The sequence below is a fragment of the Somniosus microcephalus genome, chromosome 1 (assembly GCF_052327205.1).
Source record: "Somniosus microcephalus isolate GS21.2 chromosome 1, FLI_Smic_1.0, whole genome shotgun sequence".
Lineage (NCBI taxonomy): Eukaryota > Metazoa > Chordata > Chondrichthyes > Squaliformes > Somniosidae > Somniosus > Somniosus microcephalus.
This window is the reverse complement of record NC_140987.1, coordinates 431,223,322-431,242,249: the sequence shown is the minus strand read 5'-3', so window position 1 is coordinate 431,242,249 and position 18,928 is coordinate 431,223,322. Positions and strand designations below refer to the sequence as shown.

The following is an 18,928-nucleotide window of genomic DNA, read 5'->3' as shown; positions in this document are numbered from 1 at the left end:
CGGAGGGTGCAAGGTGAGAGGCTGGTTAGCTGAGCATTGGAATAGTCAGGTCTTGAGGTAACAAAGGCATGGGTGAATGTTTCAGCAGCAGATGAGCTGAGGCAGGGGCAGAGACGGGCAATATTAGAGGTGAAAGCAGACAGTCTTGGTGAGACAGAGAATATGAGGCCAGAAACTCAGCTCAGGATCAAATAGGGCGCTATGGTTGCGAACAATCTGGTTCAGCCTCAAAGGGCTAGGAGTGGGTTGAAGTTGGTGGATAGGGAACGGCGTTTGTGGCGAGGACTGAAGACAATGGCTTTGGTTATCCCAATATTTAATTAGAGGAAATTTCTGCTCATCCAATACTGGATGTCGGACAAGCAGCATGACAAATCAGAGGCAGTGGAGGGGTCGAGAGGTGGTGTAAGGTAGAGTTGGGTGTAGTCAGCGTACATGCGGAACCTGACGTTAGCCCGTAATTTGTAGTCGGCGGCAATGCAATGCAGCGTAGCCTGTGTCGAAGCAGCGAATGACTGACTGCAACTTCAGGAATTATGCGTTTAGCTGCGAATGCGCTAAATCCTTAAGTCACTTTCAGAAGAGTAATGATGGTGAACGCTGACAGCTCGCCGTCATTACCCACTGCAAAATCTGGGTCGTTGTGTTTTCAGATAATGTCGCCAAGGTGCAGCATGTAGATGAGAAATAGGAGGCGGCCAGGGACTCCAGATGTAACGGTGCGAGAGCAGGAAGAGAAGCCATTGCAGGAGATTCTCCGGCTACAACTGGATAGATAGGAATGGAACCAGGCAAGGCAGTCAGTCCCAGCTGCACAGCAGAGAAGTGTTGGAGGACGATGGTGTTTCAACCGTGTCAAAGGCTGCACAGGTCGAGAAGGATGAAGAGGGATAGTATACCACAGTCTCAGGTGGCGTCATGTAAAGAATAGGATATAAAGAAATGGAAAATTTTAAAAAAATCGGAGTGGGAAAAATAAAGAGAAAATGGAAATTGTTGGTGCAGGAGCAATACAATGTTTGCAATAGCTGCAGTCTGATCTGCTTGTAACGGCTTATGTCAGCAAACTGGCGATTTTGTAACATGTTTTTTCGATTGCTGTTTGTGGGAGCCAACAAAAAAGGGATGTTGCAACTTCAGTTTTGCCAGAACGTTTGAGGCCAGTCCTCACCCTGTTTCTCGCGCTGAAACAAATAAAAATGTATGTCTCCATAGGAAATGACATCAGATCCCTGTTGGTAACAGAGGTTGTTAGATAACATGTTGTTACTATGACTTCTCCTATGAGCCAAGGAGAAATGACATGGTATTATAAAGTTTCATAAACACAAGTGGTACACTATAACAAAATTACATGCAGTACAAGATGTGCTTCTAATCAATTTTATAAATGTTTAGTGCGAATTGTTTTAACCCTTTGGTAGTGCTTTACATGTAAAATAAAGTTGAATCTGTATTTAATCACCTCTGCAGAGCAGTCATTTGTACTGCTGCCACCCATTGTGATCCCAAATAACAGACATGAATAGGAATTTTCTACTATAAAATGGTTACTGCGTACTCTGTATTGTGGCACTTAAGCTAGGCATTACGTATTAATGCTTGAATGTTCCATCTTTAGAGAACTGGTGCCGGTGAGGTGTGATGACAATGGATAGCCAAGCCAGTTTTGCGCCAGGTGTGCTCAAATTTGCGCCTCTTGGACTTGGGGGTGGGGGGGAGAGAGGGAGAATGAAGATGGGGACTATATCAGGGGGAAATGGAAGATGGTGAAGGTTTTGCTCAAAAGGTGGAGGTGAAAGGCTGGTTGAGCAAAAACTGGGGCAGAAGGTATCGTGACAAAGTAGTAAGGAAGGGAAACTGTCCAACGTAACGAACGTGAGCATTACCCCCTTGTGGTAAATTTTAAAAAGTGTACTTTTTCTTTTAACAAGAAGTTAATAAGGTATTGAGGGAATAGGTTTTGAAATACGTGACATTTTCTTATGCAAGACTGTGCTGAGTTGGGTCAACTACAATAATTTCTACACATCACTTTCTACACATCGACAAAGTGTTTTCTCCATCCCCCAACTGAGCCAGTTTATTCACCAAACATTACCTATTGAACAAACAACAGAGCAGGTGTGCGTCCATCACTTTGCTACAGGGCACCTGAAATGAATCAGTACTTCAGTGCTGAGCCAAATGAGAAGATCCCCCACTGGCATGTTGTGTGCTGATGCTTCAAAGCTTTGCACTGTAGTATTATAAAATGAGAGTTTTGTCACGTCAGAGGTAGAGAGGCTTTTGCCATGAAGTAAGTAGAAAAGGATATTAATAATTGACCAGGGCAGAAAGAAGATTGTCCGGAGCTGCTATTGCACAAATTGAAAAGCCGACCAGAAATCAGATCAAGAGAGGCACGAGAACAGATCATCTGCCCGCCTGCTCAACCCCAGAACTTGTGAAAAGGAAAACAATTAAAAATAGTAAAGTAGTAAATTACACGAGATGTAAGCAATAACATGAACACAATTTTATTGCATGTAGCTCTATGGAAAGCATTTGTGATAAATATAAACACTATACAGAACTCTAAGCCAGTCTCCCATTCACAGACATGGTGGATTAACATTAAACTGCTAAACAATATTTACAGTGGAAGACACAGCAAGATAAAGTTAGATATTTTTAACCTTCTGTTGTGTGTGTGGTGCAGGAATAGCAATATATAGAGTATCAACCGTCTGCTTTTCTGTACAGCCAAAAAAAACTATGTCCATTTGTCAAATTAATTTACAGAAGGAATACAATTGCTCCATCTTTGTTTTCTTTTATTATACAGCAGCATACTATTGTCTGGAAGATGCAACTTTTATTTTGCATGTAAAGAGGAGGGAAGGTACCTGTGCATGCCACGGTGAAAAGGACCTTAAGCAATTCTCCCTCTCCAGCCCCATCCCCCAACGGTTCATAATTATTTGATTTAAAAAAAAATTAAGTGCATTTATATAACCCATTACAGTAACTTGGAACAATCACTTTTAAATAATGATTCTGGTGATTTTAACAAGAGAACTGTACTTCACTCCACTCCACCACCACCACCCCACCACCCTCTTCCAGGATTTGTGCAATTTCCAACCACAATGGAAAAGACGGCAAGGAGTAGCCTTTTGATGCACAAAAATGATTGGTCAGTACCTGTGTTCTGAGAAAAGGAGGAAAAAGTGACCAGATTTTGATGAAACCTGCAAATGACTAACTTCATCACTTATACCTTTCCTTTCACACGGAAGCAGGTACCTGCCCTCATTTGCTTTTATGTTGCTTTCCACCACTAACAATTTTTAGAAATTATTTCTTCCGTACCTATCAAGTGATATGTAAATCCTTATCCGGAAATAGCTTTCCAGCACAATACTGAATAATTTAGTTAACTCTATAAGCTACAAGTAGACCAAGGAAAAAAAATTGCATCTTGTATATGCCATACCTATTTAGCCACAAGTTGGCTTTGAGGTTACTGTATAAAATCAGCACGCAGGTCATCAGTGCTCAGTTTCGTGCACTAGTAGCTTTCAGGATTTGGGCATTTGATTTATTATCATGATGATGCTGGTATTCCTTTCTCAGCGTATGTTGACTATTTCATAACCATCAAAAAGAACTCATAAAAAAATAAACATTAGTACCAAAATGTACCAGTCCAATTAGATCTGCTACATTTTTCATTCAGTACCCACTGGTACTGGTATATTACCTCTAGCTATACTAAATTCAAGAAACTGTATATAATTCAAAACCCCTCAAGTTAGAACTATAGTGGTCTTAGTGGATGTGTAGCTATGAACCCCACGCACCACCCCCCCCAATTTTTTTTGCCAGTATAGATCTAACAGAATGGTATTCCTATCTCTATTATTCCAGATTCATGCAGTATCTGGTGTTTATAATAATCACTGAACCACATAGCACTCTCATTGGGATGGGTCAGTATCTAGAACTCGTACCTATTACAATCCACATAGTACTGTCTGTGGTACAAAGCCAGCATGTAGCATTCATACCTTTGTTATACTGGTGCAATCGGCAGTCACTGGTACAAGCTATGGAACCACACTCTCCTCGTACAGGTCTAGTACCGTTTTTTGTTCCAATCAGAATATACATTGTAAAGTTTACCAGTAATCTGATGCCAGAGAAAATAATGATTAACTTTGTTGCACAATGCAACATACTATTTTTCCACTTCATAATTACTGTAACCACCCTTATTACCTTTCCACTGACATAGCTCTGCTTCTACCATGCAGTCTCATCACACAGTGACTTAAAATTATTCAGTACATACATCATAAGCAACAAGGAATTTAAGGAAGTAAACAAGTCTTCGGGTACTGCTGACATTCACTGGAATTTCTCAGTTATGGTGCCATCTGAACTGTTCAATTAAAGGTCGGTGACATTATTTTTTACTATATGTTTAGAATATAAAATCCTTAGTAATGTGCATCACCTTTACTACAACATTCTTGGTGGTTGGTTGAGGCTTAAAGGAGAAGGCAAGTGCTAGCTAATTAAGTTATTATTTCTAGTTGTGCCCAAGGTGCAAAACACGGTTTCTTTACTAGCGTTGTTGTTTTTATCTGAGATTTCCAGCATGTGATTTTTCTTTCCATTTCCTTGGTTGTGGACTTAAAACAATGGCGTGGACAGGCTGGGTGACACAAGCCATGGAGATTGCCTTGAAATATCTCGGTTTCCTGATGGAGAAGTTATTGCAATCAATCTGCTTTCAGACCACTACCACCACCCCTGGTCGTAAAAGATTGGAATGGTAGTGATCAGTCTAAAACTGACAGATCATGAAAACATCAGTATTAGGAAATAGATGCTCAAAAAGCATCCCTCCTTGGCTTAAATCACTCTGGTCTGCTAGTTTCAATGAAATGAAAGAGATACAAGGCATCACAGAGAAACACGGAAATTTTCTTTTAAACCAATGGACATAATAAAGATCCAGAGTTTGCAAACTGGGTCCTCCATTCCTAGAGCTGCCTTCCTCTTTAAGTTCTAAAACTTGGTAGAGCAACTTTTAATTGGAAGTCATTGTAATTACTGTAAAAAGTGCAGATGATAATAGAGTTAAGTATTTTTGGACCATTTTTCCCCACGTGAAAAATATTTAATACAGAAAATGAGTACTGGAACTGGGGGCAATGCACATGTTGTAGAATGGCTACACACTTAGTATTTTGTCTAGTTCAAACAGAAAATGGTCATGCCAGATTTGACTGGCTGAAGAAACCATTTTCTCTTAATAGTTACTTAGGAGTATTACTCACAGTAAAGTCTGTTTAAGGGCATTCTGAAACATGGCTCGACACAGTGTACCCCAGATGGTTAATTGTCTCAGTAGAGAATTTGCTGAAAGTTAGATTCCTAGGCTATCAATACAGTCAGCATGATACTGTAATAAGGTAAACAAATCAAGATGGCCGATTTCCTGTATGTGGATATAATGCAAACTAGTTACTTAACCCTTTGCTAATCATCCAAATGGTTCCCTCCCATAATTTAAAAAAAATGCCTCCCCATCCCACATAGTATTCTCAGTTTGAGGGGGCAAGCAAACAGGTAATGTGCACACTCTGTGTACTAGTAACGTGTGAAAGGGGTCCACACATTTCCAATATTCCATTCCTACCTCTAGAAGGGCCTGAGCTTTCCAGACATCCAATGGCAAGATCATAAACCTCCAGTGCAGTTGGGTGGGGAAGTAGGGGACCGAAGAGCATAAAGAACATGAGGAGCAAACTTGGCTCCTATAACTTTATGGCATAGAAAACGGATTCATCTTATGCCATGAGACAGCCACCCTCTCATTCCTCTCCCGCTATATGCCCTTCCCTTCCAAATAAGACTAGCTTTCTTTATAGCTGAACAGTAAATTAAAATGAAAATAGCCTAGTGACGGCAAGGATTTCAATGCAAACACCTTCAAACTGGACAAACATGCTGCTTTGGTGTGTATCAGGCTATTCCCTCACTGAAACTGACCTAGATTAGTTGGATTCAATAGAAAATACTTATTTCATTTTACAGAAACCACACTTATTAAAAAGCTGGATGATTTTTAGTGTACATACTAACACTGAATTTATGAATAAGACAGGCCCAGTGAAATGAATACTATACCCATTAATTTGTACTTAGGTGGGGGGGGGGGAATCATTGATTACTTAGACATGAGTGTTAATGCACCTTTTAAAAGCAGCCAGGGGATTTCATATCTTTCTATAGTTCAACACTGCTGAAGGGTAGCACCATGGTCCATGATCTCTCAGTACCATAAAAAATAAACACTATGACTCAATGATTCAGGAATAGATAGGATAGGAAAATCACTTGTGTTTTAGTCAACAACCCAAATAGACCTAACCAACCTGATTTAAAATATTTTGAATATTATGACCATCTAGGTGACATCCTAGTACCTTTTGAATAACCAATTACTTTAAAAGGTGGCACTTTCTGTATTGGGCACTGCATATCTCTTGTGACTGGTGTTTCGGAGTAGTCCATTAAACTTCTGTTTCAATTATAACCTTTATTGCAGGCACTGCTGATGTGTTTTCTTAAGCAGTACTTGAGAGCTGCAATAAAATTTGGGCACAATTTTAACTGGAACCAAAATGTATTTCTCTAACCTAGAATCATGCACCAGTAATTAAAGTTGCATGATTCCTTTACACAAAATACATATTTTTTTAATTGCTTAAGCCTTCTCACAGTTCTCAGTTTTATACATAGTAGAAACATTTTCTGCAGCTTAAGGTGTCCAAAACTGCACCCAACGTAAAAAGAAAAAGAAACACACCTTAAAAATGACTAGCTGCTGTTCTGACAAAAAAAGGAAAGCAAAATTAATAAAATCACACAGACTGGTCAAATTGAATACATGAGAAAACTGTACTGCGAGCAAAGTGGACCAAGGGACATGGAAAAGAAAAATCACTATTGATGGCTGTATTTGGCATCAATCCCTCTGCAGAAGGGGACATGGAGATATATCAGTGATATTACAAAGGCAGTGAGTCACAAAAGAGTTAATTAACGCTACAGAGGACAGCTACGAGGAATACTGTAAATGTCAATGACAGTTTTTTTTAAATCATGCACCGTGATAAATGACTTTTGGGAGAATACAATCTGCACATTCATGAAAGGGTAAATTCCGTCAGTTGGGGACACAAAGTGGATTTTCATTTGCATTTACATAGTGCCTATGCAGATCAAGAGCCATCAACAACACCATAGCTTTTAAAGTGAAATAAAGCAGCTTTTAAAAAACACAAAAAAGTATCCTGGTAAAATGAAATTCACTGGGGCATAACTGACAGTGAACATATCAAATACCTGAAAAAATGTTTAAAATGGGTTTACAAATATTTTCGTAGTTTGTGGCCTCAAGGAGAAGTTAGCTTGCCCATAAAAAGTTTGAACTTCAGGTCAGCCTATGCTATATTCACAAGGTTTAACAATTTGGCCTACTTGGCTGGTGGCCACACAAGAGTTGCAACATGACTGCTTTGAAACCTAGCATAAGTTAAAGCAGGGAAGAAGAAAGCAATGAACTATGTACAGCTGGTCTGAGAAGCTGTGTAATACCTTAGGGATTTGCTGAACTACCCCAGCTTGGTTGGCCAAAGGTGTAATGCATGAACTTAAACAAAGGTTTAGAAAACCCACCAGTGCTTTGTAAGGATTAATTTCCAAAACTGCTACCCCTCCAAAATAACTTAAATCTGGGTGCATAGTAAAACAGAATATACTTAAGGATGCCATGGAACATACAAGATGTTCCACAAGTGATTGCAACATGGCTTACGAACCACGTAAGAAATGTTTTTCATACGACACCATGGATGGGTAGCAGCCACATCAGTTGTGGTTATCTTCTAGCACTTGTTAAAGAAAGCCCATTAGTGTTTGAACTGGGGAACATTTTTAAAGAAGATTTTTAGCAGGTATTTTTTTGTGAATAGGTGTATTGCAAAAATGACGAACATTTAACTGTTACTTGTTAACATTCAAATGGATTTAAAACATTTCAGTAGATAGGTTCACATTAGCTATGGCTCTTTTTTTCTTTTTTTGCTCAGCTGAAACTTGCAGGAAGAGTGTCTTTTTGTTGAAGGAAGTACCAAAAAGGCAGCAATTTGTGTTCCTGTTGAAATCCATGTGTCGACTTTTCCCCACTCGTGCTCACGGGAAAACAGCAGGTATGTGTATATTCTTGCAATAAGGTGACTGCTTCAAACAGTACCAGGTCCATCTAGCAGGTTGTACAATGCATGGTAGGTACCATGGGAAAAGGTACACTCAACCCTTTCCTCTGTGGACATGGATTTAAATCACGTCGGTGTACTTAGTCTGCAGAAAATAGAAAATTAAAGTAGTTAAAAACAGAATACTGAAAAGTACATATGGCAGCAAACCCCCTGCCTCGTTCAGTTCAAGGTTTCAGTCTAGTTTTGAGCATCAGACTCACTCCAGGTAGGACATGAAAACCAAGTCATCTGATTAACATTCACCGCTGCAACTCAAAACTGGCCAAGTGACTGGTTACAAAGTGCTGTATTGTAAGTGAAGAATAAACAATGCAGTCTGTTCACTATTTTGTACTCACAAATAAGCTTTTGCAAAACATCACTTTTACATTAAAATATACAGAAAGTACTTTCTTTTTTGCAACAAAACTTTTCAACACTCAATAATTTTATTTGAATAAAATATTTTCCCCATGCTATGAAACTGTCACCCAGGTGGTGCACAATAGCGACCTAGAATAACTCTCTTTCTGCATGACTGTTACTAGGAACCAACAAGCTGCTATTCCCTGGCACAGCATGTTTGTACTTCTATCCTAAAATGTTGTTTCTCCCCCCAGTTCTTTCCTAATGGTGGTGACTTGTGCTTTGATTTTATGGGATCAGAAACATTTTGCTATCTTATCTGAGCATTCATGCAGGAGACTGGAGATTATCAGCCGACTGCTTGAGCATGGCGGGCATCAAAGCCAAGTGTGATCCTGACCTCATTTCAACATCCACATGAACACACTTGTGGCAGGGATCACTAGGTACTGATCAAGAGTGGGAAAGACAGGTCTGATTTTCCTCCGATATACACTACTGGAATATTAAAGTCAATCACAGCGCTGCATGCAGTATGAATAGTGCACAGACCCAGAATTGAACCCAGGACCTTTGTGGGTCTGTTTGGCTCAGTGCCACATGAGGTGGGCTACAAGCACTTTTTGAATGTTTTTGTTTTTAAATGCACTGTACGACATCTCTGGCATGATCAATATGCACCAATGAGTTGTGAACAGTTTACTCTGAGAATTACTCTAAACATTAGTCTTACCTATCCGATTGTAGCCAGAGCATCTCCAGCAGTGGCCCGGCTTCCTGCTCCTGCATCATTACCTCTGGATTCTCCCAAGGATCTATCCTTGCCCCCTAACTTTTCCTCATCTCATGCTGCCCCTTGGCCATGTCTTCCAAAGAGGAGGTCAGCTTCCACGTGAATGATTACCTCTCCACCACCTCTCTCAGCCCCTCCATTGTCTATGTGTTGTCAGGTTGCTTGTCCAACGTTCAGTTTTGAATGAGCCACAATTTCCCCCAATTAAAGATTGGGAAAACCAACGCAGTAGTCTTCGGCTCCTACCGCAAATTTTCTACCCTTCCCACCGATTCCATTCCTCTCCCCGCCAGTTTCCGGTTGAACCAGACTCTTTGCAACATTAGCGTCCTATCCAATCCGGAGCGGAGCTGCCAATCCCACATCCTCTTTCGACTGTGCATTTCCACATCCATAATATTGCCCACCTATTTGGAACTCTCATCTATACCCTCGTTACTTCGAGACTCAACTATTCCAATGCTCACCCAGCCAGCCTCCCATCCTCAAGCCTCCATACACTTCAGTTCACCCATGACACAACTTCCCATATCTTGCGCTGTACCAAGTCCCACTCACCTATCACCCCATTTCCTTGCTGACCTACATTGGCTCCCAGTCCCCATATGATTTTTTTTTTTTTTATTTGTCCATGGGATGTTGGTATCTCTGGCAAGGCCAGCATTTATAGCCCAGCCCTAGTTGCCCTCGAGAAGGTCAAATTTAAAATTCTCATTTGTGTGCTAAAATCCCTTCATGGCCTTGCCCTCCCACCCCATTACTGTAACCTCCTCCAGATCGCTGCATTTCTCTGACTCTGACCTCTTGTGCAACCTCCATTTTGCCACACCACCGGCTGCCATGCCATCTAAACTCTATGCTCTGAATTCCCTCCCTGAACCTCTTCACCTCCCTCTCCTCCATTAAGACCCAGCTTAAACCCCACTCCACCCCTCTTAAAACCTCCTTCACTGGCTCAGCAGAAACTGCAGCTCATCCAAGACTGAATGTTGAACAAGTCGTTTGAGAACACAGATGCAGCGGCAGGGTTGAGAGAGGTGGTTAAGAGGCTGGATGTCACCAGTGAACATGTGGAAGTTAATCCCATGTCTTTGGATGATGTTGCCAGGGGTAGCATGTAGATAAGGAAGAGTTGAGGGCCAAGGATAGAACCTTAGGAATTCCGAAGCAAGTGCAGGACTAGACAGACTAGATGCTGGAAGGATGTTCCCGATGGTCGGGGAGTCCAGAACCAGGGGTCACAGTCTAAGGATAAGGGGTAAGCCATTTAGGACAGAGATGAGGAGGAATTTCTTCACCCAGAGAGTGGTGAACCTGTGGAATTCTCTACCAAAGAAGGCAGTAGAGGCCAATTCATTAAATATATTCAAGAAGGAGTTGGATATATTTCTCAAGGCTAGGGGGATCAAGGGATATGGGGAGAAGGCAGGGACAGGGTACTGAATTTGGACGATCAGCCATGATCTCATTGAATGGCGGAGCAGGCTCGAGGGGCCGAATGGCCTACTCCTGCTCCTATCTTCTATGTTTCTATGTAAAAGCAATTGCTGGTGATTCTCTGGCTACGACTGACTAGGCAAGGGTGGAACCAAATGGGGAGGACAGTTCCACTAAATATGACAATGCAGGCAGGTGGTGTTGTCGACTGTGTCGAAGGCTACGGAAGTCAAGTAAGTAAAGGAGAGACAGTGCACCATGGTCACAGCCACACGGAATGTCATTTGCATTCTTTGATTCGAGCCGTTTCAGCGTCGAGTAGATCAAGTACTAGGTCTCTCACATTCATCCTTCGTTATTTTGACACCACTCGAGGAGTGCATGTCACCCACTCTTCCTATATGAAGTACTTTATACTTATATTATATTGTTGACTTACATATGTTGTCTAACTAATTTTATATTTATTGGCTGCCTCCTGATTACACCATCATCTGCAAATTTGCAGTTTGAGTCCAAATCATTTTGCAAATTAAAAAATTTAGGTGGTCCCAACAGTGATTCCTAAGGCACCCCACTCAATACTTTCCCCAACCCAACATAACTCCACTTATAAGCACTCAGTGTTTTCTACCTTCCAGTTGGATTCTTATTCATTCCCAAGATTTATTTTGAATCCCGCAGCGTTGAGCTTAACTAATGGCCTGCTGTGTGTAACAGTTTTAGAAATCTATGTATATCATATTATCGTGCTTTCCACAGTCCACACTCGCGTCATCGCTTCCTCAAAAGAGATTAGTCAGGCATGATCTCCCCCCTACACAGGCACACTGACTTATGATTCCACTATAAGAGGGTTGAAGTACACATTCAGAACTTGAGCACATATTCGAGACAGTACAGTATTGAAGAAGTGTTGTACTGTCAGGGGTGCAGTCTTTCAGGTGAGAAGTTAAACCAAGGCCCCATTTCCCTATTTAGATGGATGTAAAAGATCCTACAGCACTATTTGAAGAGGTGCAGGGAATTTCCTGATGTCCTGACCAATATTCATCCTTTAGCCAATACAAGCAAAAACGATTTCCTGGCCAGGCCATTGCAGTTTGTGGGACCCGATGCAGAAATTGGCTGCCATATTTGCATACAAAACAGTGACCATACTTCAAAAAAGTATTTCAATTGCACTGAAACATTTTGGGATATCTTGACGATATACGATGTGAAAGGCACTATAAAAGTGCAAGTTCTTTTTTTTTACAAAAAGAACTATAATTTTCTTCATTACTTTAATAGATCACAAAAACTGAGATTTAAAAATTCTATTTCTGGTGTACGATTCCAAGTACAAGCAGCATTTTCTGAGTAATTAGCATTCCTGAAGAAAACACAAAGTACACATTTTGTGTTTCCCTTCCAACGAGCATAACTATAAATTTATCTACACTAAAATCCATCTCAATTCTGCAGTCCATCACTTAACTGGTCCTGATCCCCTCGAATGTAATCATCCTCCCTCATACTTATTACATGGCCATACAGTTTGTATCACCAGTAAATGTATGTTACAGTAGTACAAGAGCTATTCTCCGTATCATTTACAAATAATTTGAACAGCAGGGTACCAAAACAGAGCCTTGTGGAATTGCACTAGTCACTAGCTCCCAATCTAATCAGCTAATTTGCCATCAATTCTATGAGAAATAAATCTTCTTTACAAAGTACATGCATGGAACTTTTATCAAATGTCTTCTGAAAACCAGGCTTGTGCCAATTAGATTACCCTCATTAACTTATTAGTTCCTTAAAAATTCCAGTATACCTGAGGCACAACCTGTTACTTCCAAATACAGGTACATGCTGATTACTCCTCACCTCTTTAAGTGAGCACAGATATCCATAAAATGCACAAATGCATCTTTATCCACTAGGCTAACTGGTCTATAACTACCAGATTTACACCTCATTTTCAACAGGTGCAAAATCTGCAGTTATACAACTCCCAATCATCAAACTTTGAGATTGTAATATTATTTTTAGAATTTTAGGATTTAAAGGAAATTTGCAAAATACTCGAGAACCCTAAATTACACATTTTACTTTCTGCCACGCAACATTCCCCATGAAGAAAACAACCGGTTATTTTCAGGCCTCTTTGAACATTACTTCAGTAAATCACCAAGTCATCTGTTAGGCTTTTTCTTATTCCCATGATATGGTAGAGTTAAATAACTTGACATGAATCCACTTCCAAATATTCAAAGGGCAGCATAGTATACATACATTAAATTAGTATTTATATAACTAAATTTAAAGACTCCCCCCCCACCCAAGTTTTAAAGTTATGCTTGTATTTACAAATGTTAAGAATGTGAAAAGTTCTGCACGTTTTGAAATGGTCTTTCAACAGTCAAAAGTATCAAATCAGACAAAGTACAAAGCGTATTACGTTTACTCCAGAATTATCCACATTTACACATATGCTATGACTGTGTCTTTGTACTGAATATAGAAGTCAGACTGAAATTCTGTAGGGGGTTGTTTCTTAATACCCGACAGAAACACGAGAAATATCTAACGCAAAGGATATTTTAATTGCTGCACCAGCTTCTTCAGATAGGAGCAAAAGGCTGTCATTTGCTTTTTCTCTCTCATTTTTTGGTGAATGTTGGTACTCCCTCAAGATGAGGGCATCAGTAATGTGGAGTAAACATTTTCCAGTTTAGATACCTAGGGGTCGATTTTGTCGAACCTGTCGGGAAGAAGGCGGAACTTCCCCTTTCGGGTTTCTGACCCACCTACTTCGACGTCCGGCCAATCCGCGCGATTTTCCCTTGATTGACCTTGTTGAGCCCGCCCAGCGGGCTCAGCAGACCAATTAAGGGCCACCTGGCAACAGGTGACGTCACAGACTGAAATTTCATCTGTCAAGATTTCTGACAGATGAAATATCAGCGTTTCACAGCTGTTTGAAGCTGTCAAACACTGACAGTCTGATTTCTAAGATGAGTCCTTCTGCGCAGACTCATTTAGAAATCTCAGCAGCACTAAAAGCTGAAGGCTGTCACTTTTGACAGATCGCAGCCGTTCAGCTTTCAGTTCTGGCTGAGTGCTGCGCTCCCGACGGCTACAGGAAGAAAGGCTGTGAAGGTAAGTAAAAGTTCTTTACACACTTTAGACACACCAAACACACTTACCTTTACACTCATGCACCCATCACTCACCTGAGCGCCGACATCGCGACCCCTCCAACTCCTTCAACCCGACGGCCCGCCTGCTCTACCTGGCGTGGTTTGGAGCCATCGGGAAACCCACACGAAACCCCTCAAAATAGGGATTAGGCTAAAAACTGCCTGTTAACAGGTAGTTAATTGGCACTAATCCCTTCCCGCCTGGTTTCGGCGGGTCCCAGTGCGGGGCGGGTACCCGCCGCCCCTGAAACTTAAGTGGGGCGGGGTTTTGGGCGGGTTGGTGTCGGGACCCCCAAAGTCAGGAATTTCCCTCCCCCCACACGCCTGAAACCCCGCCTGACAGCTCCCCGAAAATCTAGCCCCTAGATTCAGAATTAAGTATTTTCCAAACACAACCTCAAATCCCATCTCCTAATGCATCAGTACAACATTTACATTTCCCACACCAGCCATCTCTTTGTTGGTTCAATTTGTTTTTGGAGTGGGCGATATGCATCCCAAGTGTCGTTAAAAGAAACACACTATAGCAGTAGTCTTAGACTTGCATGTTTATACAAATGATAATGACAGTAACCAGATTTCACTATAAATATAATACAAAACAGAATTAAGTTCATGACCTCAACATTCCATGTTCAGCAAACAAAATGGCTTATAATGTAGTAAATTCACATTCTGGCATGTTGATGCTGAACTGGCTAATCCACACATTATGCACAGTAAAACAGGATGTTTTTATGGAGCAATTTACTGCAAGGCAGGAAAGATTGACTAAATAATAGCACATGATACTGCGCTTAAGCAGGAATTGTCCTACTCAGAAAACCAGGATAATAAATGTCACTTTGAAATATTAGGGCTCTGCAAATTTGACAGTTCACTACACAGATTAATTTTTACTGAACTAGTTTCAGTGTTACGGCAGCAACCTAGATCTGAAAAACGTTTGTTTATTGCCTCAAGCAAACAGGTTTTGTAATATACACTGTTATTTTCTATTAATATTCTGTATTACAGCCAAGACTTTTAATCTTGTCACCAAATTTACAAGTGTTATTATAAAACCACAAACCGTGTTTACCAACAGACACTGGTGAGCAGTGGCTGAAATTGTGCCCAGTTTGAGGATAAAGAAACAGCAATCTTTTGTTTACTGAACAGAAGCTAGTGTTCACAATCTACAGCACCATTAAACAACACTCCCCATACAATCCCATGGCTGTAGGTTTGAGATCAAAAGGTAAGGGGGGGGGGAAAGGAAAGGGGAGAAAAAGGAAAGAACTTGTATTTAAATAGTGCCTTTCATGACGTCTCAAAGTGCTTTCCAGCCAAGGAAGTATTTTTGAAGTGCAGTAACAGCTGTAATATAGGAAATGCGGCAGACAATTTGCACACATCAAGGTCCCACAAACAGTAATATGATAATGACCAGATAATCTGGGTTTTTTTTTTAAAAGTGATGTTGGTTGAGGAATAAATATTGACCAGGACACTGGAGAGAACTCCCCTGCTCTTCTTTGAAATAGTGTGATGGGAGCCTTTACAAAAACAACTTGCATTTATGTAGCTCCCTTTAACGTAGTAAAACATTCCAAGGCGCTTCACTGGAGCATTAACAAAATTTGACACCGAGCCACATAAAAGACATTAGGACAGGTGATCAAAGAGGTAGGTTTTAAGGAGCATCTTAAAGGAGATGAGAGAGGTAGAAAGATTCATGGAAGGAAATTCCAAAGCTTAGGGCCTCGGCAGCTGGAAGGCACGACTGCTAATGGTGGGGCAATGGAAATCAGGGATGCACAAGAGGCCAGAATTGGCGTAACGCAGTCTCGGAGGGTTGTAGTACTGGAGGAGGTTACAGAGATAGGATGGGGTGAGGCTATGGAGGGATTTAAACACTAGGATGAGAATATTAAATTCAAGGCGTTGACAAACTAAGAGCCAATATAGGTCAGAGAGCACAGGGGTTATGGGCGAATGGGAGGGGGACTTGGTTTAACGTCTCATCCAAATGATAGCACCTCTGACTGTGCAGCGCTCCCTCAGTACAGAAATGTCAGCCTAGAATATGTGCTCAACTCCTTGGAGTGGGACTTGAACCCACAATCTTCTGACTCAGAGGCAAGAATGCAACCACTGAGCCAAGATTTACACCAAGGTTTATAAAACAAGAGTCCAATATGAAAACCCAATGCAGATTAACAATAAAAAAATTGGGAGATTTCTAAACAGGTTATTAGATCAGATTTGGCTGTTACAGTGGAGGGTAGAAATAAGCTATATTTATTAACTTACCACTGTTGTTGGTTGAATCACCAATATTTTTATTTTAAAAATTAACTACCTGCTAAGTAAAATAGAATTCCAAAGCTTTCAGCTGGACCAGTTTCCCCAGACATGTACAGGTAGAAATTTACAGCACAGAAGGAGGCCATTCGGCCCATCGTGTCCACACCAGTTGACAAAGAGCCATCCAGCTTAATCCCACCTGCCAGCTCTTGGTCCATAGCCTTGTAAGCCATGGCACCTCAAGTGCACATCCAAGTTCTTTTTGAATGTGTTGAGAGTTTCTGCCTCTACCACCCTTTGAGTTCCAGACCCCCACCACCTACTGGGTGAAAACATTTCTCCTCAACTCCCCTCTAAACCTCCTACCATTTACTTTAAATCTATGCCCCCTGGTTGTTGACCCCTCTGCCAAGGGAAAGTTCCTTCCTATCCACTATCTAGGCCCCTCATAATTTTATACACCTCAATTAGGTCTCCCCTCAGCCTCCTCTGTTCCAAAGAAAACAACCCCAGCCTATCCAATCTTTCCTCATAGCTAAAATTCCCCAGTCCAGGCAACATCCTCATAACTCTGATCTGTACCCTCTGTAGTGCAATCACCTGTAATGTGGTGACCAGAACTGTAAGCATGTAGTAGGTGGCATGTGCAATAAAGACAAAAGCAAATGTTTTCCTCCCTTGAGGGGGGGGGGTGCTTTAAGTTTGGGCTGCTATATGTGCATCCTACTCGGTCACCTAGTACTTAATTCACTTATATTTGAAATACTTGTAACGTAACAGATGTTAAAAGCACAGCCAGTACAACAGCAGAACTACAGATCAAGTAAACAAAAAGCAAAATACTGCAGATGTTGGAAATCTGAAAACAAAAAAAAAGCAGAAAAGGCTAGAAATACTAAGCAGGCCAGGCTTTATCTATGGAGAAACAGAAGCCAAATTAGTTAGCATTTCAGGTCTAAGACCCTTCCTCAAGATACCAGAGTGCTACTATAGCCCGTGGAATCACCCACAGTGTTACTCACTGTTCTTAAGAAAAAGGAGAAAACTCGGGAAATAAGAAAACATGGTCTGGTACTTGATAGAAGGGGGAAATCTAGCTTAGTCACAAAAATGATTTTGTGTAAACAGATTTCACTGTACTAAATTATATTGAAATGAAATGAAGGTATTCACAAATGATAATCAATTGCAGATTGATTTTATAGGCTAAAAAACGGACTCATTTAAACTTCAGCTTGGGATTCCAAAACCAACAATCCCGAGGTAGGGTTTTAGACCTGAAACATCAACTGACTGACTACTGTTTCTCCACATATGCTGCCTGACCTACTAATAATTTACAGCTTTGTCTATTTTTGTTTATAGCTCAAGTAAATTGGTCATTCTAGCTGCAATTGCACAAATGATCTTTGGTGGTGTCAGAACCAACCAAGACTGGGGATAAAAGCAATATTGTTCCGGTGAAACCAAAAGAAAAAAACAATGGCCCGTATTTTCCAATCCCTACAGGCGTGTACGAGGACCCGTAGGGACCTCGCAAATGCCGGTTTTAGGCGTGTGAAGTGCATGCGTTGAAAACCGGCATTTCCGATCTGTCAAGAATCCTCTTGGCAGATCGGACGCCTGCCCTGGAGAAGGGCCTCTGCGGGGGGAGAGTTCCGCTTTCTGCAGAACCTCCGCCTGCTGAAATCACTTAAAAATCTTACGCCTGGTAAAAGCAGACATAAGGCCTGCTTTTACCAGCATAAGTGTTTTTTTTTAAATATTCCCCCCCCACTCATTTATAATTTAATAAAAAGGTAAGTTTATTTTTAGCCCCGTAAAAAACTTTATTTTTTTCAAAAAATTTAATTTGTTTAAAATATTTAATTTAATGCAATATTAAATAATTTTAAAACGTGATTTACAAAAAATTATTGAATGTTTTGATATCTTTTTGGAGTGATCTCCATTCATACATGTCTAAGCTGTCAAAAGTATGAAGGGAGAGTCCCTTCTCCCATTGGCTCCCCATGGCCCACGTGATCCCAGGGACGCGTACGAACCGCATGCGCCCCTGGGATACGTGGGCCCTGCGCATTTCGTCGTGGAGGGGCCCAGGAAATGGCCCGACCTCTGGAGCCCTCAGGTAAGGGCGTAGATTTTTCCCAGATCGAAGGCCTCCGATCGGAAAATACGGGCCATAATGTACAGACATGTTGGCTGCGATTTTACTTACCTTGGCGGGTCTGTGGTGGGCGATGTCGGTGGCAGGTCCCAACCCCGCTGCTGGCTCCATCCCACTTTGTAAAATTACTTTCCGTTGACTGGGCTTGTTAAGCCCGCCCAGCGCGTTTCCTGTCCAATTAGAGGAAGCGGGTCTGGTGACGTCATTTCATGACACGTCATCAGCCGGTTTCCTTAAAGGGATCATGGCCACATTTGTCTTGACATTTGTGCTGTCCATGTTCGACAACATTGAGGTGTTGCAAACACTGACAATGACGGCACAGGGTTGTACCAAGGCTCTCCCATGACTCCCTCCATATGCTTATGGA

At 41.2% G+C, this 18,928-nt stretch overlaps 1 protein-coding gene across 1 annotated transcript in view; it reads right to left on the bottom strand.

The window, feature by feature from the left end:
* Positions 1-2,503: 2,503 nt before the first annotated feature.
* Positions 2,504-18,928, bottom strand: part of LOC147125289 (insulin receptor substrate 2-A-like) — a 65,317-nt gene continuing 48,892 nt past the window's right edge. Inside the window, exon 2 of the mRNA XM_086000699.1 lies at positions 2,504-8,421. Within this exon, the coding sequence (XP_085856825.1) occupies positions 8,417-8,421 (5 nt within the window). The 3' untranslated portion in view covers positions 2,504-8,416. The remainder of the gene's footprint in view (positions 8,422-18,928) is intronic.